This window comes from Falco cherrug, chromosome 4 (genome assembly GCF_023634085.1).
Source record: "Falco cherrug isolate bFalChe1 chromosome 4, bFalChe1.pri, whole genome shotgun sequence".
NCBI lineage: Eukaryota > Metazoa > Chordata > Aves > Falconiformes > Falconidae > Falco > Falco cherrug.
In genome coordinates this window covers 51,037,174-51,064,632 of record NC_073700.1, presented here as the reverse complement: position 1 = coordinate 51,064,632, position 27,459 = coordinate 51,037,174, and the positions used below count along the sequence as shown (strand labels likewise).

At 62.5% G+C, this 27,459-nt stretch overlaps 2 protein-coding genes and 1 pseudogene across 8 annotated transcripts; all 3 read right to left on the bottom strand.

Annotated features, from left to right (window-relative positions):
* Positions 1–504: 504 nt before the first annotated feature.
* On the bottom strand, positions 505–4,216 carry LOC102056222 (zinc finger protein 316-like; annotated as a pseudogene).
* Positions 4,217–10,778: 6,562 nt separating this feature from the next.
* Positions 10,779–14,240, bottom strand: LOC114016691 (oocyte zinc finger protein XlCOF26). 2 transcript variants are annotated; one of them, XM_055706857.1, is made up of 3 exons: positions 14,131–14,240; positions 12,673–13,396; positions 10,779–11,850 (listed from the first exon to the last, which is right to left on the bottom strand). In XM_055706857.1, the coding sequence occupies exons 2-3, from the start codon at positions 13,361–13,363 to the stop codon at positions 11,684–11,686; spliced, it is 858 nt and encodes a 285-aa protein (XP_055562832.1). In that variant the 5' UTR covers positions 13,364–13,396; positions 14,131–14,240; the 3' UTR covers positions 10,779–11,683. The 2 variants fall into 2 exon arrangements, with proteins under 2 accessions (XP_055562832.1, XP_055562833.1); XM_055706858.1 differs by having other exon boundaries at positions 10,779–13,396.
* Positions 14,241–16,283: 2,043 nt separating this feature from the next.
* On the bottom strand, positions 16,284–26,657 carry LOC114016685 (zinc finger protein 271-like). 6 transcript variants are annotated; one of them, XM_055706826.1, is made up of 5 exons: positions 26,567–26,657; positions 24,168–24,330; positions 22,273–22,381; positions 21,367–21,480; positions 16,284–20,952 (listed from the first exon to the last, which is right to left on the bottom strand). In XM_055706826.1, the coding sequence occupies exons 2-5, from the start codon at positions 24,189–24,191 to the stop codon at positions 18,209–18,211; spliced, it is 2,991 nt and encodes a 996-aa protein (XP_055562801.1). In that variant the 5' UTR covers positions 24,192–24,330; positions 26,567–26,657; the 3' UTR covers positions 16,284–18,208. The 6 variants fall into 6 exon arrangements, with proteins under 6 accessions (XP_055562801.1, XP_055562799.1, XP_055562800.1 ...); XM_055706824.1 differs by lacking the exon at positions 26,567–26,657 and adding an exon at positions 26,475–26,520; XM_055706825.1 differs by lacking the exon at positions 26,567–26,657 and adding an exon at positions 24,716–25,303.
* Between the last annotated feature and the right edge of the window lie 802 nt (positions 26,658–27,459).

The window sequence follows — 27,459 nt, the reverse complement described above, 5'->3', positions numbered from 1 at the left end:
AGTGATATCATAATTTGAATTCACTACTTCACATTCTTCAATGTTTTGCTTAGTGCAGGGGCTCTGGACCTGCAGTGTGCTCTGCACCTCATGATGTACAGGCACCTTGGGCTGTGTCACTTTGCTCTTCACCTCTGCAGCTGCATTTGAGGGTGGGGGTTCAAAAGACACCGCAAGGGCACCGAGTGCTTCTGGCGACAGCCCTAGGGAGCTACCTTCACTCTGATGCTTGGGGGACACAGCTTTCTGATTTGCAGGAGAACAAAATGCCTCACATGTTCCCTTTGCAGGGTTGTCTTCTGCCTTAGCAGGAGGGGCAGCAGGCTCAGGTGGACAGGCGGGGCTAGAGGAGCCTTGAGGCAACTTCAGCCTCTTGCTGTCAAAAGACTTGTAATGCCACAGAATTCTGTTGGCTTTCCTGATGATTCGCTCTGTTTGGGTTCTTCGCTTTTCCAGCCTGTGCAGCATGACCCGAGCCTTACCAGTAAGACGATCAATTTTTTTTAACTCTACCCTGATAAGCAATCCCTTGTACGTGATGGTTCTGGTGGCCCTTAAACACCGAGACACCAACCTCGTGGCTTCTGCAGTAGTTGTGCTCTCTCACAGGACACAGCTGTGAGGCGCAATGCAAGAGCCATGTCTCCCTCACACAGTAACAGTGGTCTTTCAAAATAATCTCATTCAGTTCCTTGACAGACAGTTTCCTGTTTCCCTGCAGAAATGTCACTTTTCCCAGGGCGCGCTGACTTTTTGGGCCACTCCTCTGAAACCTCTCCTAGGCTCACCATCCAGGTGCTCCCAAGGATGTGCCTTCTTGTTCTGCTGTTCTGTCACTGGCTGAAGGGGGAATCCTCTGCTCTGGGTTGTGCTTGCCGTGACCTCTTTTTCATCTTCTCCTCTCTCCCCAGGACACAGGCTGTCTGTGCCTTCTTTCCCGCTTTCCACTGGCCCCGCTCCTCTGCCAGCCGCCTCCGACAGCGACTCACTCTGACCTGCAAGACACCTGAACTTGTTCAGCAGTCTGGAAGACTGGAGACACCACTGCATGCACCATCCTCCTGCTGAGACTGGGTTGGAAGAGTTTGCCTTCTTCCTGGTGGGGGCATTGTGGCAGGACAGGGAGAGAGGGGCCGTACTGAATGGGGGAGACACTGAAGTAAGAAAAATCCACTCTCCCTGGTTCAGGGGCCACCCATGACACACGTCCCTGTCCTCCACCTGGCTGGACAGGGGAGTTGAGCTCTGCCTGAGCATGCTGCATGCACAGGACAGGAGAACTCCTGGCAGCACTGACCGGGTACAGCGCAAGCAGCTGAGGACAGGGACGGGGCTGGAGCCCACCTCAGGCTCTTTGCTCCAGAGTCCGGTGGTGAGCAAGAAGGGGGACCGGGACTCACCTTGGAAGGGTGTCTGTGTCTTCTCCTCCTGCATGCAACGCTCACCAGCACAGGGCCACCAGCCCAAGGGAGGCTCTTCCAGCCAGCTCACATCCCTGCCATACCCTGTAGGGAAACCAGACGGACATCACCTTCCCAGCATGGGAAGCCCTGCCATGGGGCTGGAGGAAGATGATGAAGAAGCCCTGTCCACCATCAGCAGCCAGAAAGCCTCCACCTCTGCAGAGTTGCAGCGTTTGCACAGGGAGAGAGGCAACCTCCGTTTCCCTTGGATGTTGCTACTGTGTGGGGAGGGCTGCAGGGCCAGAGGGAAAGGAGAGAGATACCTCACAAGAGACCATGGGGAGGGAAAGGATTGGGACAGGAGAGCAAGCGGGAACCCTGGAGACATGCTGGGCACTGCTACAGAAAAAGAGAAGCTTGGAGTGGCCTTTGGAACATGCCACCACGCCTGGTGAGCCAAGGGGTTGGATTGTTCCTGCTCACCTGGAGAGGGGCAGTCAGGTCCGTCCCACATCACTGGGCTGTGCGGCATGCAGAGCCACGGCTCTTCCCCATGCTCTATCCGGTACAAAAATGTCAGGTTTTGGGCCTGGATAACCTGGGGGGCAGACAGAGCATGTCATTCTAACACAAATGGCAGCAATAAACTGTTAACATGAAAAAATAAAGGTCTTCTCTGTGACCCCAAGCTGCACTGCACCGTGACCAGAAGAGGCCAAGAAGAAGCAACACCAGAACATGGGGGGGGGGGGGGGGGGGGGGGGTGGGGGGGGGGGGGGGGGGAAGAAAAAAAAAAAAAAAAAAGAGATACTGGAGCTGTGGCTGGAGATTAATTTGCAAGGGCAGAGCCCTGATTGGAATACGGGAACCAACTCCCAACTCTACTGACAGGATTTTCCTGCGAGGGGTTATTTGCTGCTCAGCCTAGGAGCAGCTTCTGGGCATGGGATGTCCTCCCAGGTGCCTGGCCCAGACCCTTTATGCTGGTAATCAGAGATCTCTGTCCTGTTGTGGTGCAGTGGGACCTCACTGGTTCAGGGAACTGTACATGTCCTCTGACAGGTGTGAAATCCTTCCCTGTGAGGGCGGCGAGGTGCCAGCCACAGGCTGCCCAGAGCAGCTGTGGGTGCCCCAGCCCTGGCAGTGCCCAAGGCCAGGCTGGACAGAGCTTGGAGCCACCGGGGCTGGGGGAAGGGGTCCCTGCGTGTGGCAGGGGTGGGACCAGATGGTCTTTAAGGTCCCTTCCAACCCACATCATCTGCCTGTGGCCAGGACCCCCCAGTGGGTCCCTGACTGCCCTCAGGGGAGACAGCTCACCTGCCGTTGTTTTCAGAGGCAGCCATCAGCTCAACAAGACCCAAATCCTGCATTTTTCCAGCACTAAACTCCCCCAGGAGCACAGGTGCTGGAAGCAGTTACCCCCACGCTGCAGCCATAGCTCTGATCAGCCCCTCAGAAGGAGTCAAATGTAACAAAATCCCTGCCCCAGCTGTGCCCTCCCTGGATGCAGCCTGAAACCCAGTGAGTTAAAGCTTTGGGTTACCCAGGGACGTCAAGAGCTTGTAGTTGTCCAGCATGACGCTGCAGTACAGATCCCTCTGTCTCACTGCAATGGCCTCCCACTCCCGCTTCGGCTCAGATAGACAGCGACGTCCTCAAAGGTCACTGGCTCCTGCCACACAAGGATTGCACGAGGAATTGCAGAACTGCACCACCTTTGGACAGGGAAGCCCACCACCGTGTGGGAGAGGGGGTTCTTATATGTTTTATTTTCCAGGTGCTACTTCCACCCTTGGGTGAAAAACCAAATCATGCAGTTTTAAGCACCAATGAACAGCACTTTCTGAGGAAGCTGCATGCCCCAGAGGGGGGTGGGGGATAAGGATCTTAGGGATTTTAGTAGAGCCTGTAGGCCAGGACAAAGGCGGAAAGAGGATAGATTGAGATCAGATATGAGGGAGAAACTCTTCCCTGTGAGAGCAACAAGGCACCGGCACAGGCTGCTCAGACCAGCTGTGGGTGCCCCAGCCCTGGCAGTGCCCAAGGCCAGGCTGGACGGGGCTGGGAGCCACTGGGGCTGGGGGAAGGGGTCCCTGTGTGTGGCAGGGGTGGAACTGGGGGGTCTTCAAGGTCCCAACCCAAACCATTCAGGGATTCTGCAATCTTCAGAGAACGACGCCTCAGCGAGATGCTGCCTAGAGCTTGGCTCTATTTCCTGGCAGCCCATGGTGCACCAGCAGCTGGAGCCACCCACACGGACCTGCTGCAGCCATCGCACCACATGCCACAGGCCAGGCTCTGGCTTTGTGTGGCCATATGACTGAAAATGTGGCATGGCAGGGCCAGCTAGTGAGGCCATGCTGGGGGCGCAGGTGGGGGGTTAGGGGGGGTTTAGCTCAGGGGGTGGCATGAGGCCACGCTGTGGCTAGGCCAGGGGGCCAGCAGTGCCAGCCATGATGGTAGCCACTGCGCAAGGCTGCAGGGAGGCGGGAGGGGGGTACAGAGCTTCAGGCATTGAGGGCTGCGGCACTGGGGAGGGCACAGCAGGCCATCCTGCACCAGGGCACGGCTCCTACCTGCGTGTGCCCCGCCATGGCAGCCGGGGGAGCACTGCCCGGGGTCTCTACACGGCGCTACTAGCGTGCCTTCCTCCCGTAGGCTCTATGCCGGAAGTAGGCCACACGATGCGAGCGGCCGCGCCACTTCCGCGCGAGTCCCTCCTCCCGCCGGCACAGCCCCACACGTGTCCGGCCAGAGCCCCGCGCCTCCCGGAAGTAGGCCGCGCCAACCAGAGGCGTGGCTAGCGTGCACATGGCCTGCGGAAGCACTCGCGGAGGAGGGGCCGCAGATGGACCGCGCTACTGTCGGCGCCGCCATTTTGAACGTCGCCCTCCTGTCACGTGACCGCCAGCGAGGCTGCCATTGGCCCGTCGGGGCCGCCACAGGGGGCGGCTTCATGGACAGCTCGCAGGTTGGCCCCGGCTGGTGGTAGCCGATGCTGGGGGTCCTCTCCTTGGTGAGTGCCCGCAGGTGGCACCAAGCTGGGGGGAGCACTAACCTGCCAGGGGGCTCTTGCAGGGGGTCTGGGCGGGCAGGCTGGCTGAGGGGCCGAGCCCAGCTGTGTGAGGGTCACCCCAGCCCCGTGCCAGGCCCTGCCAGGGGGTCACACCAGCCCCAGGAGCTGGGGGCAGGGGGCTGGGGACTGCCCGGCGGGGAAGGGGCTGGGGGGCAGCAGCTGGGCACGAGCCCCCCGCATGCCCAGGTGGCCAAGGGGGCCAGCAGCACCCTGGCTGGTGTCAGACACGGCGTGGCCAGCAGGGCCGGGGCAGTGCCCGTCCCCCTGCGCTGGGCACTGGGGGGGCCGCCCCTCGGATGCTGGGCTCAGTTTGGGCCCCTCAGCACCAGCCAGACCCTGAGGGGCTGGAGCGTGTCCAGAGCCGGGAAGGGGCTGGGGCACCAGCCTGGGCGGGGGGGTGGCTCAGGGAACTGAACTGAGCCTGGGGCCTAGACAAGCAGCACTCAGGAAGGTGGGCATGGTTTCCAAGCACAACCCCCGTATGTAGCTGGAGCCTGGCAAGGCCAGGGAGGTACTGGGGCTCATCCTGTCCCACTAGTGGCACCTGCTGAGCCCTAGCAACACTTTCACCTTAAAAAAAACATGTTTGGCAGGGACCACTCATAATCATAGAAGCACAGACTCACTGAGGTTGGGAAAGACCTTTAAGATCATAAAGTCCAACCATTAACTGGGCACTGCCAAGCCCACTGCTAAACCATGTCCCTACCAGAGGTGCAGCTACTTCATGAATAGCCTTTATATTTTGGTGTATGGACACCCAGCCTGGGAACTTTGAAGCCAAAACTTGTTCCAGTAAAAGCCTCTTCAGTCTGATGAGCCCAGAAAATGGGCAGCCCTGCTCTTGTGTGACTGAAGAGGACAGAGCTGATGTGCTAGCTGTGGGCACGGAGCAGTGGGGAGAAGAACCCAACTGAAACATGACCCATAGCAAGGAGGTGATGTTTTTCCATACTTGCCCATTTCTGTGACCGTTGTGCAGATTCTGCTGTTAAAGAGTACAGGAGTGGCTCCTTGATGAAAGCCAATACAAGGCAGTTTGCTCAGTGCAGCTGATTTGCAATTCAGAGAAATCTCTTCCCACACACGTTCTCTCTAACATGCCCTGCTACACTTGACAGGCAGCAGTTAAACTCCAGCCATCATATCTGGAGGAGAAAACCCAAACCGTCAGAAGCTGCAAAATTCAAAGTGTGGCACAAAGTGCACAGGTGACTTTGGTAAATAGTTTTAAATTATGCTACTGTTATTCCTGGAGCACCAAGGGGAAGAAACAAGATTGTTATACCTGCTTTTAGGGTGTGGGTTGTGATTTTCATGAATAAGGAATATTGACTTGGCCAGTAGTTCTTTCCAAATGAGAACTGAAAGTCAACAGAGATGGAAGTTTTGATTGTGTTTCCATAATGGCAGTTTAATAAATGGCTTGTTTTCAAGTTTGTTTGTACTGGTATCACACACTGGGTCATTACAGGAACATTAACTTCTCACGGTTATCTGCACCCTAAAAATATCTTGGTCAAAAGAGTGAAAAAGCAGTTCTCTGTCCTGCCTGAATGTTTTTAGAAGGAAATTCCTTCATTTTAACATCAATGAAGTTTTTTTAAAAGTTATTTTCCTCTAAACTTGTCATGAGTCTTCCACATACTTTCTGATTACTTAAGCCATTTTTAATCCTTTGCTTATTTTTCTGAAAGGAAATTAGAATAGAATATAATAGAAGTAGAATAGAGTAAAATAGAACAGAGGTAGAAAATAATAGAGTAGAATTAGAGTAGAATAGAAATAGAAAGGAATAGAAAAAGAAAAAAGGAAAGGGAAAGAGAAGGGAAGAAAAGGAAAAGAAAGGAAAGGAATAGAAGAATTCCATTGGAAGGGACCTACACAGATCATCTAGTCCAACTGCCTGACCACTTCAGGGCTGACCATACCATGCAGGATTTAGAAATGCTGTACTTGTCCCAGTTTTTTTGTTTTGATTATGGTTTGTTCTGTCTGGTGGCTTTACAATGGCATTTCCCAGTTGTGACGAGGGCTGTAGCTGGTTTCTCATGTAACTTTTTTCACTGTGCTGCTGAGCCGTGGGAGGCTCAGTTGGATGGCGATCAGACCCCATTCCCCAGGGAGCAGAGGTGTTTCAGCCCTGTGAACTCTATGGGGATGGCACTGTGGGGGCTGTCCTGGGCCACGGGCAGGGCAGGGCAAGGGCAGCCTCCCGCTCAGATCACCCGGGCCTGTGGGCTGTTTAGGGAACATGGACAGGGAGCGAGGAGGTGGAGCTGCCCTTTGTGCAAAAGCTGAGGTTATCTGTGCTTCCCTTTGCCTGCCCTGAGCTTCGCTATCTGCAAACCCTGGAGCTTGCTGCATCCACGGGAAAAGCCTATTCACAGGGCCTTTGGTTGAGGGCTCACACCCTGGGCTGGTTTCACAGAATCCCAGAACGGTTTGGGTTAGAAGGGTCCTTAAAGACCCCCCAGTCCCACCCCTGCCACACGCAGGGACCCCTTCCCCCAGCCCCGGTAGCTCCCAGCCCCGTCCAGCCTGGCCTTGGGCACTGCCAGGGCTGGGGCACCCACAGCTGCTCTGGGCAAACACCAATTAGCAGACCATGCCAACAGCTGTTAAGTGACTACTGCTGCAGAGGAAGTTCCAAGGCAAACAGGACATCCCAGAGACTAAGTGTTTCCCAGCCACCCTTTAGAGAGGATTTTCTCAAAGAAAAAAACCAGATAGAGCATCTCACCGTAAGGAAAACAGTCTTTGGACTCTCCTTTGCATCATAACACATTGATGGACACTTTGCAAAACAAAGTGTTCTTTTCTATTACAAAGGGACACATTCGGCTACCAAGAGAGTCAGAAGGTATGTATGTGTGACAGCAAGATTATTGTGAACATCCTGATTTAACTCTGGGTTTCTAGTCCTGGCAGTAATAATAAATGCTATTTGAAAATTAGGATGACAACTTTAGGCACGTTGTAGCCCAGGGATTTTGGTAGCCCAGCCCATGCCCACACTGTGCTGCGTCTTTGTGCTGACCACAAACCTCCAGCCTATGGCCGTGTGTCTGGCGCCTTGAGCAGGAGCTAAAACTGTGGGGTGGGCAGGGCTGGAAGGGCCGAGGGAAGGGATGCTGTCTGGAGGGACCTGGGCAGGCTGGAGAGGTGACTTCATGGGGTTCAACAGGGTCAAGCGCAAAATCCTGCACCCAGGTCAGGGCACCCCGAGTATCAGGGGCTCTGCCCCTCTGCCCCGCTCTGCTGAGACCCCCCTGCAGCGCCGCCTCCAGCTCCGGGGCCCCCAGCATAAGGAGGGCACGGACCTGTTGGAGCGGGGCCAGAGGAGGCCACGGAGATGGCCAGAGGGCTGGAGCCCCTCTGCTGCGCAGCCGGGCTGGGAGCGCTGGGGCTGGGGGAAGGGGGCCCTGCGCGTGGCAGGGGTGGGACGGGGGGGTCTTTAAGGTCCCTTCCAACCCAAACCGTTCTAGGATTCTGTGACTGGTGTGCCCTGCAGTCCTGGGCTACTCCTGGTACCACTGCATGCCGCCGTTGGTGCCCATACGATGCTCCCAGTGTTGTCGCAGGCACCAGCCCCAGGCACAGCCCGCACAGCATGGCACAGCCGGCAGCAGCTCCTGGGCTGGCTGAGGCCACCACAGCCCCGCTGTCCTCGGAGCTGTACCCCAGGGGGTGTGCTGCTCTGGCATGACACTCCCAGGGAGGGATGCTCGGTGCTGTGCCCTGGTCCCCTCAGGGGTGGGAGAGCATGGGGGACATACTGCTCCAGAGTCCCCATCATTTCAGGAGCAGTTTGGGTCAGTGGAAAGCAGGATGGGTGAAACAGCAGCCTGTGGTGGTGCTCCTGTGGGGGGGCTGCCCCATGAGAGCTGCTTCAGCCCAAGACCCCCGTGGGAAGGAGGATCTTGCATGTCCTTGGGGGTGTGAGCGGTCCGGCTGTGGGGCTGGGGCAGCTCCAGCAGGGCTCTGCCAGGCAGCCACCACGTGGCAGCCGGCTCATGGGCTGACACCTCCCCAGGGGACCCGTTTCCCACCATGAAGGAGACTTGCTAAGCCTCAGGCATCTCTGGGGCCCCCGGATGCCGCACTCCATTACCGGGGTCTTGCATGTCCCCACCCCCTGCCCTCCGGGGGCCTCCAGCCACCTGCGGCTCCGGGGGCCCTGCAGGATGTGTGTGCCCCGGCCAGGTGCAGTGAAAGCCCCAAACTGCACAGGAATGGGGAAGAAGCTGAGTTCAGCCTGTTACTGGAAATGAAAGGGGGTGGGAAGGAGAAAGGGAGACCTTGCCCACCAGCGTGGCCAAGCTGGGGCAATGACGTCCCCCTAGTGGGGTGGGTGACCTGTCCTGTGACACTGGGTTTCCCCCAAAACCTCTCTGGGTTCTCAGATGTTTGTGATTTCTGCCACTGGGGATGTTCCCCTGTTCCCATCTGTGTAGGCATGACCCACGTCCTGCCTTTCCGTGGCCCCCCTGCCTCTGCAGCCCACTGGGACCTGCCACGGGGACTGGCTGCTTGAAGGTGGCAAGACACACTGGCACCCTCCCTGGCCCCCAGAACCTGCCTGAGCTCACGCTCCAGCTTGGCTCTGGTACCTGCCAACCCCGGCCCCCGATGGCCCCAGTACCTGCCTGCTGGCGTGGGGGGGCAACTCTGGCCACGGAGCCCCTGGAGCAGAGCTGCAACACCGGGTGTCAGCATGGAGAACAGCAGGGCTGGGGCACTGGGACATCGGGACACTGGGTGTTGGGAACATCGGAATAAGGGACATGGGGACACAGGGACCTCAGAGACTCAGGGATCCCAAGGATCCACCAACTGCAGAGATCGAGGGCCACACAGTCCCAGAGAATCAGAGATCCCAGGGATGTCATGGACCCCAGGACATGGGACTGCCCCCCACGCATGCACAGCCTCGGGTGATGGTGCTGCAGGGGGGCCCAGTTCCGCCGATGGTTTTCCTCATTGGCAGCTTGGGCGCTCTGTGTTGGCGGCTGCACGAGGGCAGGTGTCAGGCAAAAGGGAACCGCTGCCGTAAAACCAGTGAGGGGCGGCAGGGGCAGAGCCTGGCAGTGAGGAGAGGCAGGGCAGGGGTGGGAGGTGCTGAGCTGGGGATGTGCTGGGATGGTGACTGTGTTGCCCGAGTTTCTGGGGCAGGGACAGCCATGGGGGCACCAGGACGTTCCTCTTGCCCACCACAGCCCATATGCTGGCAGCAGAGCTTCAGCCATGCTCCCCACACTGGCAGCCAATGCCCTTTGCCCACTGCATAAGCCGTGCCAGGAACCTGCTCTGGCACAGCACCTCAACATACCGGTGATGAGTGGTGCTCCAGCGGCACCAAGCACAAAAAGGATTTCCTGGGTGCCCAGGGCTGGCAGCACCCAGGGTGGGGTGCTTGGGGGCCAGCAGTGAAGGCTGAGCTCATGGCACAGCCCCAGCTCACCACAGCAGCCAGCACGCCAGGCCTGAGCCCGTGGAGGTGTCCCCAAGCTCATGCTGGGTGTTCCCCTGCTCTGGCTGCTGCTCATCCCAGTGACATCCCTCCCTGGGGATAGTGGCGGTGTGGGCACGCTCTGCCGGTCCCCAGTACAGGGTCCAGCGACAGTGGTAGGCACCGAGCCAGGCAAGGGGAGGCTGGGACGGATGCCTGCACGGGGCTCGCTGCAGAGGGTGAGCTGGTGTCTCGCTCCACCACCATCCCACCAGTGACGTGGGGCCTTTGGCAACCTGGAGAGCCCGGAAAAGTGAGTGGGAGACAGGAGCAAACACCACTACAGCCGGCACAAGGCTCAAACGCCCACTCACGAGAGAGAAACGCCCCCCGGCCATGCCAGAGGGCAAGGAGCCACATGGAGCCGGTGCCTTGATGAGTGGGGCCATGCGGCCTGTTGCTCACTGGCAGGCGGTGGTGCAGAGCTGGTCACACCAGCATCCAAGGGGCTCCATCCCCAATGAGGGGTGGCCTCAGTGAGCCTGAGCAGCGGCTGCCCTTGCCCCCCACCCCCAGCCCCAGCAGAGCAGCCCCTGCCGCTGTGCAGCACCCAGAGCCATCACTCGAATGTGGTTCCTGGCTTGACTGCACATTGTGAACCACAACCATGGAACGTGACTTGGGGGTTTTGCTAAATACATGTTTGCATTTGTTCTCCAGGACACCCCGGTGGGGTCGGAGTGCCGATGGGAAGGCCGGGACAGTTCTCCCAGCTCTGCTCTGCATGCCCAGCACAGGGATGGGCTGACCCAGCAGGGCCCCCCATGTTCCCAGTGAGATAGAGACGTGGGATTTTCCAGGCTTTAATTCGTTTAATGATACATATCGAAGTACCTGCATTTCCACACAACAGCAGCAAAGGAGATGGTGGGGGGACAGGGCAGTGCGGGGGGTCCCTGTGCAGGCACCCGTGAGGGCTTCGCTCCTTGTCTGGGAGTACTGGGAGCTGGGGGGAAGCGCGTGGGCAGCGTGGTGCCAGCCCACCAGGACGGCCCTGTGCTGAGTGACACGCTCGGGGAACAACGTCCCTGGGTTTGGAAAATGCATTTCTGCTGCTCTGGTTCATTGTTCCGTGCATGGAGCATCCTGCCCCGGGACAGGCAGTGCTGCTGGCACCAGGTGAAGGCTGGGGTGTTGTGAAGTGCCACATGTCCCCCCCCATGGGGACACTTACCCTGGACACTTGACCTGGATCCTGCGGCTGGCCCAGGGCGTCACACAAGGGTGCAGGGAGGGTCTGCAGGAGGGAGCCCTGGCCCAGCTCCCTCAGGATTCAGCAGTGACCAGGACGTTGGCCTCATCAGGAGCCAGAGCTGTGCCATGTGCCAGTCCTCTCCCGCAGCCGCATGTGCCCGGCATGGCAGAGGTTTTCCTACCCTGGTGCATCTCATTTCTCCCAGCCAGGCTCTGGCTCGCCACCGCGGTTTGGTGTCAGAGTGGAGACTTCCCACCCTGCGTCCTCCCTGCTGCCCTCACCCCACACCTTCTTGGCCAGGTGCTACCCGCCGCTGTCATCCTTCAGCTCCTCACCGCTGGTACCGTGCTGGGACCTCTGCGCTGCCTGGGCTGGGGGTCTCTGCCTTGCCGCAGCAGGGTGCAGCCCCCTACCTCAATGCAGTCCCTCCTCCATGCTGGAGCTGCTGCCAGTGGGGAAGCAGTCTCCACCCTCGAGCTTTGTGTTTTATTTAATTTTTATTTCGTGTGATTTCTGTGCCACTGGGGGCTCTCCGTGCAGCCGGGGCGAGCCACTGCCTCCTCCTCTTCATGCCCGGTGGTGCAGCTCCATCCCTGCAGGATGTGGCATGGGGCTGGCAGCTGCTGAGGTCCGGCTCTGCTCTGGCAGTCACAGCTGTCATTTCCTGGGTGAGCAATCACAGCAGAGGTTACCCTGCGCCAGCACCAGGCACTTCAGCCATGCTGGCTGGCGAGTGGGTTCACCGCAGTGGACTGCAGCCATGCCAGCCAGGGCAGGGGGACGGCGTGCGGATGCCCTGGGGAAACCTCCCTCCTCTTCCTCCTCCTCCTCCACGGTCTCTCACCCTGATCCAAGGGGTTTAGGCTGCAGCACGAGGCTGCACCACTGTGGTGCTGGGCAAGGGGGAGGAAGGGCTCCCAGGGAACTGCGCAGGCTGCATGAGGCTCCTCCTGGCACAGGGGACAGGAGAGCCTGAGGCTCCTGGTGCTGGTAGGAATGGCCTCCTAGCCATCAGGAGAAAAAACCCAGCAGGAGGACGAGGGGTGGGAAGCAGGCGAGCAGCACGGCCCTGGGCGTTCCCTGGCATCCTGTCAGGCTGGACACGGCTGTGTGTGCGGCTGAGCCGTGTGATGTGCCCCGAGCAGGTATGCTGGTGGCTCCCTGCACCGTGCCGACAGCACTGTCCTGTAACCCCAGGGAAGCGTCTAGTGACCCCCAGCTCCCGCAGGACAGAATTCCCCATTGCAGGAGGGAGTGCGAGTGGAGCACCCTGTGGTGGGAACTGGCTGAGGGGGGCAGCCCCAAAGGTGGCATGGGCACCGCAGGACCTGTGGTTGGAGGGGGGCCGGTGTGGGCAGGGGGTGCCGAGGTGGGGCGGGGGCTCATGTGAGGGCAGCCCCGGCCCCATGGGTGCACTGGTGCGCGGTGAAGTTGCCCTTCTGGGCAAAGCTCTGGCCACACTGGGCGCAGGTGAAGGGGGCCTCACTGGTGTGGGTGCGCCGGTGGATCCTCAGGGAGCCCTTTTGGCTGAAGGTCTTGCCGCAGTCGGGGCAGGTGAAGGGCCGCTCCCCACCATGGCTGCGCTGGTGCATGGCCAGGCTGCTCCTGCAGCCGAAGCTCTTCCCACACCGGGCACAGGCGAAGGGGCCGCCGGCTGCCTCATGAGGCTCTGGCGAGCGGCTGCCGCCGGGCTGGACATCCGTGTCAGTGGTGGTGCCAGGCCGGTCCTCGGCGTGGGTGCGCTGGTGGTTGAGGAGGAAGCGCTGCTCACGGAAGCGCTTCCCGCAGCGCTGACAGGAGAAGGGCTTCTCACCGCTGTGGATGCGCTGGTGGGTGAGCAGGTTCTGCTTGAGGCTGAAGCTCTTCTGGCAGACGCCGCACTGGTAGGGACGCTCCCCAGTGTGGATGCGCTGGTGGATGATGAGGTTGTGCTTGAGGCTGAAGGCTTTGCCACACTCGGCACAGATGAAGGTGCGTTCCCCAGCGTGGTGCTTCTGGTGTCGGGCAAGGCTGGGCTGCTGGCCGAAGCATTCCCCGCAGAGGATGCACTTGAACTCCTTCTCCGCCTCCTCCTCTGCCTGGCTGTGGATCACCAGCGCCTTCTCGTCCCCCAGCCCCTCCTCGCCGCCTGGGAAGGCGAAGGGGCTCTCGCCCATGGGCGAAGCCAGGTCTGTCATGGGCACCCACTGTGAGTCACGGCACCCGCATCCCTGGGGGGGGGAAACACCAGGGCTGCAGCCCCCGCACTGGCCCTGCGCCTCTGCCGACCGGCCAGGCTGGGCTGTGCCAGGACCACCAGCACCCACCGAGCCACCCCTGGGGTGCTCCCACCCACCTGTGCCCCCTGCCCTGCCCCGGCTGCCGTGTCGAGGTATCCCAGTGTGGGTGGTACAGGGGGTACAGGGGATGTAGGGGGTACAGGAGGTGTGGGTGGTATGGGGGATATGAGGGATATGGGGGATATGGGAGCTGCAGCAGCCCCGAGGGGGAAGGTGCCAGGGCCCGGCCTCAACGGGAGCAGCAATGAGGGCCGAGCCAGGCCGGGCTGGGCCAAGCCGGGCAGAGCACACCCGAGCAGAGCTGAGCCCACCCAAACCAAGCCAGGCTGAGCCCAGCCGAGCCGAGCCCACCCGCGCCGGGCGAGCCCAACCGAACCGAGACGGGCCCACCTGGGCTGAGCTGAGCCGAGCCGAGCCGAGCCGAGCCCAGCGGGGCCGGGCCCACCCGCGCCGCCCGCGCCCGCCCCGCTCCCGGCTCCCCCCGCGCAGCCCGGGCCGGCGGCTCCCACGCGTGTCCGCGGCGCTTCCAGGCGGGGGGGCCGGCCCGGGGCCGGCCGGAGCGCGGGTTGGGGGGTCCCGGTCCCCGTCCCCGCTCCCCCCGCCCCGCCCTCGGGGCTCCCCGGTGCCCCCCGGCGGCGCGTCTGCCCCCCCTCCCCGGCACCGACCTGCCCCGCTCCGCCGCCGCGCCGCGTCCCGCCGGCCCCGCCCGCCTGACGCACCGGCGCCCGTCACCCCGGCCTTGCGGCGGCTCCGCCCGCGGGCCCCGGCGGAGCGGGCCCGGCAGCACCCCCGGACCCCTCCCCAGACACCCCCCCCGCCCCAGCCCACCGCAGCGCGGCCCCCCCGGGCGCAGGGCCCGGCCTCAAGTGCTGCAAACCCCGGGGCCGGGAGCGGCGGGGGTCCCACGGGGGGACCGACCGGGGTGCTCAGCCACGTGGCTCCGAGCCCACGGGTGACTCGGGTGGGCGCGGGACTGCCGAGCGCCCCTTCACGCGGGAGTGGCCCCCTTGCGCCGGCCGGGGTCAGGGTCCCGGGTGCGTTCGGTGCCACAGGACCCTTGTCCAGCATGTGGGGCAGCTGTCGCGGCAGCTTCAGGGCTGGGACACCCTGGTGACAGCGAGTTACCCCAGCCCACGCGGGACCCGCAGCTTCTCCCACACTGAGACCGGCTCGCCTGTGCCGGGCCCGGCCATGCTGGGGGGCTGCCAGCATGGGGGGATCCCCCCACCAGCGCAGGGAGCTGCAGCCCGGTGGTGCCCGTGTGCCACCAGCCATCGTCAGGAGCACTGGCCCACGTTTTGGTGGTGGTGTGGCAGACATGACAGTTACCCTGGCACAAAGCTGGCGGTAGCACCGGTCCCTGCTGAGCCACAGGCTGGTGGTGATGGCAGCAGCGCTATGACACAGGCCCCACGGCACAGAGCCTGGCACCCGCCTGCCACACTGGGGCCGAGCACAGGGATGTCACGGGGACAGGAGCCCATGGCTGGGCACTGGGGCCACACCATGCAGGGCTTGGGGCCATGCTGGCCCTGAGCTCCTGCTGCAGCAGGGACCAGGCGTTTCTCCCTGTCGCGGTCTCCTGGCATCCCCAGCTGCCGCACTGGGGCACCGGCACCACCAGGAGCTGGTGGCACCACCTGCACCTCCAGGCCATAACTGAGCCTGGGTGTCCTGGAGAGGTTCAGTGGCCACAGAGCGCACGGGAGGGTGGCGGCAGCGCGGCACAGCCGGGGCCAGCCCTGGGCACCCGCCAGGCATGCTCGGCACAAAGGCTCCCTGCAGGCCGCAGCTTGTCAGCATTCGGCAGCCAGGCGGGCTGGGATGCCGTCGGCAGAGATTGCTATCACCCCATTGCCCAGGCCTGACATGCCGGGTGATGCCAAAACACCATCCACACCTGCCTTCCAGAGCCAAAGCCAGGAACTGGCTGGCGGGGGACAAGTGGGGACATGTCCCCTCCCCAAGGGGACTGTGACGACGAGTGCTGAAGCAGGCCGGGAGGTGAATCGCAGGTCTAGTGGGGACAGCCAGGATGCAGCTGGCAGCCACAGACCTGGTACTGCTCCCGTTCTGGTGGAGGTGTGCGGCCAGGGGCTGCCGTGGGACAGGACAGGGGACATCTGTCCGGGTACAGTGATAGGGGGATAGCCAGAGGTCACCTCGGCTTCATGTCCCCGCCAGAGCGTGGTGAGCAGCGCAGCCATGTGCAGCTCGTGGCTAAAGCACCCATGGAGCAGCCTGGGCAGTGCTGGGGGCATTCGCCAGGGAATGCCGTGCTCCGTGGGGCAAGGGGAGCCCAGGGGCCGGTGGCTTTGGCAAAGGCTTCCTCTGCAGAGGGGCTTCCCAGCCAGTGGCATTACTGGTAACTAGGCCCAACACAACCCTGAACCACAGCTTGCCGTCCCGCAGAGCCACGGCCGCAGAACAGAGGCCAGGTGCCATCCAGTGCTGTGCTCTGTCTGTCAGTAGGGGAGAAAGCCGGGCCCAGTGCCCCTCCCTTGGCTGTGCTGGTGGTCCCTGTGAGTGGGGCCAGGGGCCAGCAGAGCTGGCACGCAGCGTGCCCGCCGAGCTGCAGGTGGCCAGGCACCCTGGCTCAACCAGGAAGGTGGCCGGTGGCCCAGGGACACGGCTCTGGCCTCAAGGGTCAGGAAGAGCTTTGGATCGAGCCAGAAACTCGCCTGCCTTCGCCCGAGCCCACACTCCAGCCTGGGTGCGAGCCCAGGGCAGACCCTGCTGCCGCAGACTGGCCCCAGCTCCCAGGCCAGGCTCATGCCGCAGCACAGCCCCGACGCTTCCCAGGCCAGAGCCAGGAACCTGCTGTGAGAAAGCTTTTATTTTAAATAACCTCAAAAAAATAGAATTGCAAGGACCTGAAATGCTGCTGGAGCGGGGCAGAGGGGAGGAGGGGGACACACGTGCCCTGGGGAGAGCGGGTGAGGGGGGACAGGGGTGGACATCCACCCCCGCCTACCAGATTTTGGGTTCCAGGCAGCTCCCAGCTGGCTGCTGTTGGCTCAGGGTGCTGCACCCCAGCCAAAGCTCCAGTCGTGACCATCCCGGCGTCCCCCCAGCTGCCACCCTGGCCCCCGGCAGGTGACAAAGCCTCCCCTTACGCTGCACCCCCGGAACATATGCAAGTAGCTGGGTGCTGGTGGTGAGCAGCGTGGTGCCGAGCTGGGCTGCGGTTAACGCCATCCCAGGTGTTTGCAAAGAAGGTCACTGTCCAGTGGTTGCAGCCACGCGGCTCTACAGCCCAGCGCGGCAAGACACGGCTGCTGTGGCACAGCCGGGCAGAGCTGGTGGCACATGGGAGGGGAGCGGTGGGCCAGTGGCACCCCTCGGACGCAACAGCCGAGGTGGGTTTCCCCTCCCAGACAAAGCGCCCTCCGCAACCACGCTGGCTTTCAGGCGCTCGGTTCCCATTTCTAAAGCTCTGCCCCGCCAACATGGCTCCCCAGCTTCGCCTCCCGGTACCATGGGCTCTGCTGCGCCGACAGGGAAGCAGAGATGCACCAGGCAAGCCCTGGCAAGCAACCTGTGCCTCCCATGCACCCCTGCCGCTGCCGGCAGCCAGGAACCCGTGCCAGCAGGGAAACAGTGGACACCACTGCCACAAGCTACCACCACAGCTCCGCAGGCTATGGCCACCACCCCAGTGCATGTGGGTTACTTATCCAGAAGTTAACTGAGTACCAGAAAGAGGTGCTAGTCAGAAAGATTATCCACAGAGCAAGTAGAGAAGCAAAAGCTACACCCCCCCTTCCCCACCCCCCCCATCACCCTGCGTGCCCCCCCCCTCCCCGGGCTCAGAGGGCAGGCTCCTCCCGGGTCCCTTTGGGAAGCAGAGGTGAGCAGAGATGCTTCCACGCCGTTTCCCGGCTGTTTCTCATTTTTCCGGTGCTCGGCCAGCGCCTCTGCTCCACCCCCAGGGAAGCCACCAGCCGGCCCCTGCCACATTGGCCAGGGAGCACTGGCAGGAGGTGGCCCCCCAGGCAGGAAGGGCCCAGACACCTCTCCCCAGCTCTCCCTGCCTCCTGCAGTGCTCTCCTCCCACCCAGCCTGGCCAGGTTGCTCCCCTCCACTGGCGGCTGCCAGCGGGTCTCGGCTCTTCCAGTCCAAATGCATTCTTGTGGAATGATGTCCAGTCTGGAGGAGAAGGATGGAGGGTTCTGGAAGAAGCCTGTGACCCACAGAGGCCCCTCTCTGCCCCATGGCTGTCTCTGGGCCTCTGCTTGGACCAAAGGCAGGAGCAGGCAGACGTGCCACTGCAAGGTCTGCTGCATGATGGAAGCAGTTTTTAAGCTGATAGATCCCAGATCCCAAGCTCTTCCCACTCCCTACAGTCTGTGCGGCCACAGCAGGAGCGAACATCGTGGACCCAGGGCCCTGCCACTGCTCCTTAGCTCCGTCCCCTCCATAGATTTGGTATGTTCACCAGACAGAAAGCTCATGCGGTGCATCAGAGTCGGTCTCCTGCTTCACCCCATTCGATACCCACCCGCAGGGTCCTCAGTTCCCAAAACCACCACGCTCCTCCTGAGCCCCCACCACCGCCACCGCCACATCCTGGCAGGCACCATGAGTCCCAGCTTGCAGCTTTCCCTCGGCACTGTCCTTGTTTGGTCAGCAATGGGCCCCCAGCGCCAGCCGCCGCCTCATTAGGTTTGGTGTCTTTTAGTGCAAGAGCGATGAGGTCCAGTCCCTCGCCCAGAGGCAGGTTTTCAGCAGCCTGCGCGGGCGTTACAAGCAGCTGGGGCATGGCGAGGGCTTCTCGTCACCATGCGCTCTCTCAGGCACTCTCAGGACTCGTTTCTCCTCAAAGCTTCTGCCGCAGCCACCGTACTTGCACCAGAGCTCTGCCCGGCAGTCGGGCTGGGGCTTGAGGAGCAGCTGTCGCTGGCTCACGCAGTCGGCGCAGCAGCACTGCGGCGGCAGGCTCGGTGGCTTCGGGCTCAAGCCTTCCCCGCCCTCGGTGCACTTACAGGGGCACTGCCCCGCGGGACCCTCCTGCGGGTGGTGGGAACCGGGCACAAGGTGGTGGTCTTCCTGCATCAGCTGCAGGAGGATGTCGGCTGCCCCAGAGGGGCTCTCCGGTCTGTTGGGGGGCTGCGCTCCCGGCCGGAGCTCCTCCCGAGCCAGTGATCCATGAGCAGCTCCACGGGAGCAGGGGGGCAGCAGCATGCTGGGGGGCTCTGCCCCTTTTCCCAGGGGAGCACCGCTCCCATCTGGCTGCTCCTGGTGCGCTGGGCAGGTCCCCTCGCAGCAGGAGGGCGGGATACCGCCGGCATGCGTCCGGCGGTGCCGGAGAAGGTGAGCCTTCTGGCTGAAGCCCTTCCCGCATTCGGCGCAACGGAATGGCCGCTCCCCAGTGTGGGTCCTCTGGTGTACGGCCAGATTCACCTTCTGCCGGAATCGCTTCCCACACTCGGCACAGGCATGCGGCCGCTCTCCGGCGTGGCCTTGCCGGTGCAGCTGCAGCTCCCCGTGCTCCTCGAAGGTCTCCCCACAGAGCGAGCAGGGGTAGGGGCTCCCAGGGTGGGTCTGCAGGCTGGGGGCCTGGCCCGGCTCACTCTGGGGTCTCTCAGCCACGTGCACTCGCTGGTGGACCCGCAGGGAGAGCTTGCTCTTGAAGCGCTTGGGACACTCCAGGCAGGTGAAGGGCTGCCTGCCGGTGTGGGTTTTCTGGTGGGCAATGAGGTTGGGCTTCTGGGCGAAGCGCTTGCCGCACTGGGTGCAGGCAAAGGGGCGCTCCCCGGTGTGCGTACGGTAGTGGGTGACCAGGTTGCCCTTCTGGTTGAAGCGGCGGCCGCAGACCCCGCAGGTGAAGGGACGCTCACCGGTGTGGATGCGTTGGTGGGTCACCAGGTTGGTCTTCAGGCTGAACCTCTTCCCACAGACATCGCAGCGGTAGGGCCCTCGGCCCCGGTGGTTTTGCCTGTGTTTTACCAAACGCTCATACTGGACGAAGCTTCTCCCGCACTCAGGGCACACCCAGGCCCTCCCCTCCACCTGCTTCTCCTGGGGAGCTTTGGGGGACAGCTCATCACTGGAGCTCTTCTCATGCTCGGGGCAGGGGTAGGACTTCTGCCCGACGTGGGTCTTCTGGTGGGCCACAAGGGAGAGCCAGAGGCCAAAGCTGTTGCCGCACTGGTTGCAGATAAAGGGCTTCTCCGCCCCGGGGGCCTGGGGAGCCGGGGGGGTTGCATCCCCGAGGACAGGCTGCACCCCCAGGTGCCCCAGAAGGTGCGGGCCGTGGCTGAAGGCTGCGGTGCACCCCCCGGCAGCCTCGGTGGCAGGGCCATGCTGTGGCCGGAGGAGAGTCACCTTCTGGCAAAACCCCTCCCCGCACTGGACACAGGGGAAGGTCTGCTCACCCAGTGGGGCCTGCTGGTGTGGCAGGAGTGGTTCCTTCGGGGGAAAGCTCTTCTCCGTACACGAATACAGCTCCTGGCCCTCAGGGATCTTCTGAATGGGCAGCGGTGGCATGGGGCTGAAAGGGCCCTCTTGCTCAGGACCCCCGGGCTGCAGCAGGGTGGGCGCAGCGCCATAGGGCAGGCCGGCGGCTGGGCTGCGGCCTGGGCAGCGCCGCTGTCGTGGTGCGTGAGTCTTCTGGTGGGCTTTGAGGGAGACTTTGTCCTTGAAGCACTTCTGGCACTGCCCACAGGGGTAGGGGCGGAGGTCGGTGTGGGTGCTCTGGTGTGTCACCAGGTTGGTTTTCTGGGTGAAGCGCTTGCCACACTGGGTGCAGGCAAAGGGGCGCTCCCCGGTGTGCACGCGGTAATGGGTGACCAGGTTGGTTTTCTGGTTGAAGCTCCTGCCACAGAGGAAGCAGGTGAAGGGACGCTCGCCGGTGTGGATCCTCCGGTGAGTGATGAGGTTGGGCTTCTGCCTGAAGCTCTTCCCACACTCGGGGCAGACAAAAGGGGTGTCCTCCTGGTAATTCCTCTGCTGCGATCGCAGCTTGGGCTTGCTGGAAGCCCCATCCTCCTGCTCACCCCCTGCCAGTGCCTTCTCGCCAGCAGCATGGATGCGCTGGTGGGCCAGGAGGTTGGCTTTCTGGCTGAAGCTCTTGCCGCACTGGGCACAGGGGAAGGGACGCTCACCCGTGTGTACACGGCGGTGGGTCAGGAGGTTGGGCCGCTGGCTGAAGCTCTTCCCGCAGTCCCCACACCTGTAGGGTTTCTCTCCAGTGTGGATCCTCTCATGCGTGATGAGGCTTTGCTTCTGGCGGAAGCCTTTCCCACACTGGGCGCAGCGGAAAGGGCCAGCACCAAGCTGCGGCACCCAGCAGGCCACCCGGGTGGACAGCGGGCTGAGGCTGGTGGCACCATCTCTCTCCACGCTCGCCCGCTCAGGCACACGCTGCCCACCATGAAACCAGCGGCCAGAACTGCTGGCGGCTGCGGGATACAGCTCCAAGGAGCCAGCAGCTGCCCCGGGTTTCTCCTCAGGCTGCTCGACTTTATTCACTCGACCAGGCTCAACTAGATTTCAAAAAGATTCAAGACATTAATTTCAGAGTCTTTCATAGAACCACAGAATGTCTCAAGTTGGAAGGGACCCGTAAGGATCAGAGTCCAACTCCCTGATCCTCGCAGTACTGCCTAAAACCTAAATCACTGCAGTTTGTAACTGCAGTGCAGAGCAGAACCCCGATGAGCTCACTCCACCCCCGACTTGCCAGGAACGGCAGCAATAGCAAAAACTTGCCATTAACTGGCCCAAAATGACCACAAACTGGCTCAGAATGCTCAAAATGGCTGCAAACTGGCTCAAAATGGCCACAAACTGGCCCAGAGTGGCCAAAAACTGGCCTCTGCCTACAAGAGGAACATCCCCTGCCAAGGCCAGTTTCCCATGCCTCCCACAGCCACCTCTGGGACACATGGAGCACCTACCTGCACAGGGGCTGACAAGGATCTTGCTCTCCTCCTGCATCTGCTGGCCTTCAGTGTACGGCTCCTCCGACTGTTTAATACCAAACAAACCACCGGGCTTGAAAAATCTGTAGCCTGGTTGAAGGGATAAGAGCTGGTCACCATGAACTGTCACACTGCAAAACACGCATTCGGCATAGGCGTCGTTACGCTGGAGATGCCTGCGTTAATTCACAAACAAGCTAAAATTAACGAGGCCTGGGGGCATCGCTTTCATCTATTTTAAGCTTCTGATGCCTGAAGTGTAATTAAAGATAAAAGGAAATACCAGCACCAGGCTCCCTTCTTCTGGCAATGCGAAAGGTGGGAAGGAGCGCCGTTCTTTGGAAAACTATTCCTTCCACAGCCTTTCACACACTCACCCAGGTAACCTTAGATCCCGCACAATGCTTTTATGATCAGATTTCAAAGGTTACCACAAAAATGTGATTAGTTCCAACCTGAGCCTCCCAAGCAGAAGAGAAGTCTCTGCCTTTAGCAGGGCTCGGCTGGCAGAGAGGCCAAAGGACCTGCCTCCAGTTCCCAGCTGGTGCCACATATGCATATATTTACATATGATATTTGTGTCATCCCCTGCGCCCCCCCCACCCTGCTCAGGAGGAGACCATTGCCAGCACTCAGTTGGAATTGGTGTTACCGCAGGGCTACCTACAACTGTGCCGCTGCAGTCTGTAACACCCTAAATGATCAGAAACCTTCCCAGAGCCTGCTCCAGCCCTGCCTCGCCAAGAGCGGTGTTGGCAGCAGCAGCAATAGCAAAACACTCCAGAGAACACACAAGTGTACCCACAAACACTCCCTCCCATGCCAGTGAAGCATGTCTGGCACGAGGCCACCCGCCCACCACCCACCAGCCCCAGCAGTCACCTGTGCAGGGGTCAGATGGGATCTCCGTGCTAACAGCATCCAGCTCGTGTCCGGCTCTCGGCACCTCGCTCAGCCTGGGGTAAGGGAGCAGGTTCAGGGCATGGGCAGGCTGGTCCAGGAGAGAGAAGAGTTTCAGCAGATCACCATCACCTTCTAGGGGTTTGTTTCTTTGGGTTTTGGCCAGCAGGACCAGGGCAGCGACCATCCCCCTGCACTGGGCACTGGGGGGGCCGCCCCTCGAATGCTGGGCTCAGTCTGGGCCCCTCAGCACCAGCCAGACCCTGAGGGGCTGGAGCGTGTCCAGAGCCGGGCAGGGGGCTGGGGCACAGCCTGGGGGGGGGAGCTCAGGGGAAAGCTGGGTGTTCAGCCTGGAGAGAAGGGGGCTCGGGGGGACCTTCTCGCTCCCTGCAGCTGCCTGACAGGGGGGTGCAGCGAGGGGGGGTCGGTCTGTGCTCCCAGGAACAAGTGACAGAACAAGAGGAAACGGCCTCAAGTTGCACCAGGGGAAGTTTAGACTGGGGGTTGGGGAACATCTTCCCTGAAAGGGTGGTCAGGCACTGGGACAGGCTGCCCAGGGACATGGTGAAGTCACCATCCCCGGAGATATTTAAAAGACATGTACACGTGGCACTTAGAAACGTGGTTTAGTGGTGGGCTTGGCAGTGCTGGGTTAATGGTTGGACTCAATGATTTTAAAGCTCTTCCAACCTCAACAATCTGACAGCGGTGGGGTTTTGGATCGGTACCCAATGCCCATGGGCTGCCACCAGTAAGATCTGCCCCACAGTGAGGTGTGCACCTGGCCCGGGGTGACAGGCATGCCGCACCACTTCAAACACCTGGGCCCTCAGAGAGCCCTTGCACCCCTTTGAACCTGAACTTGAGAGCTAACAGGGTCCTGACTCAGCAGGATCACCACCAGGGTGTTCTCCTCGGACTCCAGAGCTCCTGCAGCGCGAGTGGGAGAACTCCTGGGCCCTCTTCCCTGTGGAGGGCTGGGAAAAGCTGATGCGACACTGGAGGAGGCAGAAGGGCTGGCTCTGCCCAGCAGACCAGCCGCAACACTGGGCACTGCTGCCCCTGCGCCGTGACACACGGCGTGTCAAAAGGTAGCTCTAATCCTTCAGGAAAGGAGCAGGGAGGTGCAGGCAGAGGTGTGGGAGGGCAGGACAGAGCTCCAGGCAGGCACAAGGGCTCAGGCTAAGACCTCCCGCTTCGCCACTGACTTGTTTTGGCACAGGAATTCTCCGTGCCTCAGTTTCTTCATCAGCAAAACCCTTGAATGGAGCTCACTAAGACCTGAAGCCACACGCTCGTCACCCTCTCTAACAAGATCACTTCTTTCCCAAGTGGATCCCTTGCCTGGGTGCAATCACCCGGCCCCGCTGCCAACCCAGCCTGGATCTCGACCAAAGGAGGAGACCTCCTTAAGAAGGCAAAGTGGCTTCTCCTGGGAAGCTCGACACCCAATCCACCCACCCTCCCTCCCCAGGATTCCTCTCTTCCCTCAAAACTCCTCTGTAGCTTGGCAGGAGCACAAGGAGAGCAGATGGCAGGAGACACGGAGCCCAGCCCGCGCTCTGACGGCTGCCGTAACTTTAAGAAGCGCCAATTTAAAAGAAAAGTCTCACACGGGGTTAGCGCGGCTCCTTGGGCACCAGTATTTCCAAATGACGAGGAGAAATCACCAGAAGAGCTCCCAGCCCCTGGGAAAACCCCAAGAGCCCCCCCCAAAATGTCGCGGCATGAAAGCGGAGCAGGGCTCCTCCCAACCGTACCAGCAGCCGCCCTGCTCTGCCGCAGAGGGACCCGGCCAGAGCCGGCCCCGCTTCGGGCTTTCCCCTCCCCAGGGACGGCGGGGAAGCCACTGCCCTCCGCCAGTGCCCCGCACGTACCTGGGGCGCTCCCCCCGCAGACATCGCTCCCCTCAGGGCCGCCCGGCGAGGGGAGAGGACATCAGCTCCGAGGAGCGCACGGGGCGGCGGCTGTCCTCCGCCTTCCGCCAGGGTCGCGGGCTCCGAGCTTCCTCCACTTCCTCCAAATGGCTGCTGCAGGTCCCTGCGAGGGCGAGAGAGAGGAGCGGGTGAGCAGAGCAAGCAGCGCAGCACGCCGGCAGGCAAAGCTGGAGCGGCGCGCCGGCCTCGGGAGAGGCTCTGCCAGTGTCTGTATCCCTCCTCCTCCTCCGAGTTATTTTAGGGGAGAGGAAGGCGCTGACCCCAGGGTCTGGCCCGGATTCATTCTGTTTACAGCGAAGCTTCCCCGCAGCGCTACTGGGATTTGTAGTCCACGCCGAGAGGCCTGTCACCACACGCCGAGCGCTGCGTGCGGCCGTAGGGACTGGCAGCGACAGCTCCCGGCACCGCCTCGCCAGCCATGCCCGCTCCTGTGCCACCCAGCCCCGCTCCGGCTGACCTCCCTCCCCAGCACCCGCTCCGTGACCCACCAGCAAAACGCCTTCTGCCCAGCGCTGGTCGGAAAGGAACCTCTTGCCCACCTTTTCCGGGGGTGCCCGCTCTGTTCCCTCCTCTCCAGCGTCCTGTGCAGGACACGGTGCCTCGAGGAGGGGGCTACTGCAGCGACACTTCAGATTAGACCCCCCCCCATCCACGCGCAAGCCCCACATCACCCTTAAAAAGCCCCGGCAGCGACTGGGACGCTTTGACAAACACCTAATTAGAACTATTTTTGGAATCTGGCAGCAGAGCCACACCGCGTGGGAGCCGGCTGGGATCCCACCCCTCCGTGGCAGCGTACCGCACTCAGGGCCCCAGACCCTCTGGTGCGGACACCTGCTGGGGGGCATGTCCCAGGGGTGTCACAGCAGCGGGACACAGCTCTCTGCTGCATGAGGCGTCATTAGCTCCCGATCGCTAATGCCACCAGGCACTGATGGATCCCGCAGCCAGCTCAGCCCTGGTGAGCAGCCCTGCCAGGGCTTTGTGTATGTGTTTAACCACACCGCATCGCTCCCCACAGCCGGTTACAGAGCCGGCACAGCCAAGGAGAGGCAGTAACGGGAATTCGGGGGGGGGGGGGGGGGGGGGGGGAGAGTCCTCCGAGGCTTGCTGGAGCAGCAGGAAGAAGGTGGCAGTGGCGCAGGCAGGGCCTTGCGGCCACGGCACAAACCCAGTCCCTTGGCAGTGAGCTGCCTGCAAACCCTGCCCCAAGGGGAAGAACCAGCTTCAGGGGAGAACTCTTGACGCCAAAACATGGAAATTCCCCTGGACCTGAATCTGCTTACGGCCCGGGAAGCCCCGGGCTAGCAGGCAGCTGTCTGAGGGCATGCAGGTGGGGAGCGGGGCCGGGGCTGCGGTGGGGGGCCGAGGCATGCCAGGTACAGTCCGGAGAGGGGCTCAGAGCTGGTGGTCACAGCTGGGTTGTGCTGCCACTCGACAGGGACAGGACACCAGTGACAATAAGCTGGGCGCGGGGGTGGCCGCGGGCGCCAGATCCTGTGCTCAGCTCAGCAGATTTTGGCCACGACATCCGTTGTGTGGCAAGTGGGTTGGCCAGCACAGCACTGCCCGGGGGGTGCTCCCAGGGGGGCTGCCCACGGCAGGACAAACGCGACCTCCCCTCCTCTGCCTCCTCTCAGCTCTCCCCCGTCACTTTTCCCACACCAAACCCATTTCTAATGTCCCGGGAAGTCATGAAGCGTTTCCCGCCTCCCCCTTGGAGCGAGGACAGGGCAATGGCGGGGAACGCCCGGGGGTTCCTGAGCGTTGCCCCCCCGCTGGGGAGCCCCGTGCCCAGAGTGACTGTGTGGTTGGGCGCTGCCGGTGCTTCCCGGGGCAGGAGGAACCCGGTTCCCTGGGACTCGGGTGACAGCAAAGTCCCCCCCGACGCCAAACCACGACCCGACGCCAGGGAAGAGACCGCGGTCGGGTTGGGGGGAAAGCCGGGTGCCCCCTCTGCAAAGCCCCGCACCAGAGCGGCACCCCCCGGGGGAGCCCAGCCGCCCTGCTGCCCCCGGTGTCACCCCCCCCAACACCCTGACACCCCTCTGGCCGCCCCATCGACCCTCCCCGCCTTGCCCCGGGCCCCCCAGCCAGGCCCCAGCCGCCCCCCCAGCCCCGGGCTCCAGGTCTCACCGCGCGGGGCTACTCACCGTGCCCTACCCCACCCCCGGGCCCGGGCTCTCACTGTGCCCCGCCCCGGCCCGGGCCCTCACTATGCGCCCCCCCCAGGGCGCAGCCCCTCACCGAGACCCCCCCATGGGCCGGGCCGCACGTTGCCATGACGACACCCCACCCCACCCCCCGGCCCCCGGAGTCGCCTCCCCGGGGAAACTCACGGGCGAACGATGTCCCGCGACACGATGACGTCGTCCTAGCGGTGACGTCACCGCGGCGGCAACGCACCGGGAGGAGGAGGAGGAGGAGAAGGCCTGCCCCGCCCACTGCGGGTCCAGAGCACTTCCGGGTCAGCGGCCGTGACCCGCGGAGGCACCCGTAGTGCGGCCGGCAGCGCCCTCTGTCGGCGCCACGGCACACCGCACCATCGAGCCCTCGGCGCGCTGCCAGAGCGGCCCCCCCACCCCCGGACCCATCATAGAGTGCCGCAAGCTGGGCCAGAGCGTCTCCCCGCCGCCATTTCCCCGTGTGGCCGTCGGCCCCGGTATCGGGGAGGTCCGGCTGAGCCTCCGCTAGGGGGCGGCTGTACTCGTCCCGGGGCCCGGCCCTGCAGGCCCCGCCGGCGGGAGGCGCTGTCGGTGCGGGGCCCTTGGCCTGGCCTTCCCCCTCCCCCCCCTCCGGCGACTGGCTCCGGGGGGCGGCCGGTGCGTGACACCGCGGCCCGACCCTTGGGGGCTGTTCGTCCTCCGGCACCCGCAGCTCCCGCCTCCCGCACCGGGGGGGGAGGCCTTGCCACCGCCACGGCACCGGCCGCGGGGACCGGGGGGGGCAGGGGCGGAGGGACCGGCGGCTTTGCAGTGCCCCGGGGCGGCGGCATGCAGGGGACCCGGTACCAGTCGCACGGCCCCGCGGGGCCAGCAGGGCGGGAGAGCTCCGGGAGCCCGGCCGGCCCGCTCTGCCCAGTTGCACGGCGGGGGCGGCCGGTACCGAGCCCGAGCGGTCCTTGTGGCCCAGGTGGGAGGGCCGCTCCCCCCCTCCGGCCCCCGGGCCCCTTCCCGGGGGTGGCAGCCCCCCGGGACGCAGCTGCCTGCGTGTGTGCGTCCCCGGTAGCTGT

Bases quoted from the DNA above. Each gene is read 5' to 3' on its own strand.
- LOC114016691 (XM_055706857.1), bottom strand. From the start codon at position 13,363: ATGACAGACCTGGCTTCGCCCATGGGCGAGAGCCCCTTCGCCTTCCCA. The intron at 11,851-12,672 runs GTGAGGCCCCCT...TTGCTCACCCAG, and splicing joins CCACCGGCGCACCCACACCA to GAAATGACAGCTGTGACTGC.
- LOC114016685 (XM_055706823.1), bottom strand. From the start codon at position 24,510: ATGAATCCGGGCCAGACCCTGGG. The intron at 24,331-24,487 runs GTCAGCGCCTTC...TCGCCCTCGCAG, and splicing joins AATCCGGGCCAGACCCTGGG to GGACCTGCAGCAGCCATTTG. The intron at 21,481-22,272 runs GTGACTGCTGGG...CCCTTCAACCAG, and splicing joins CCCATCTGACCCCTGCACAG to GCTACAGATTTTTCAAGCCC.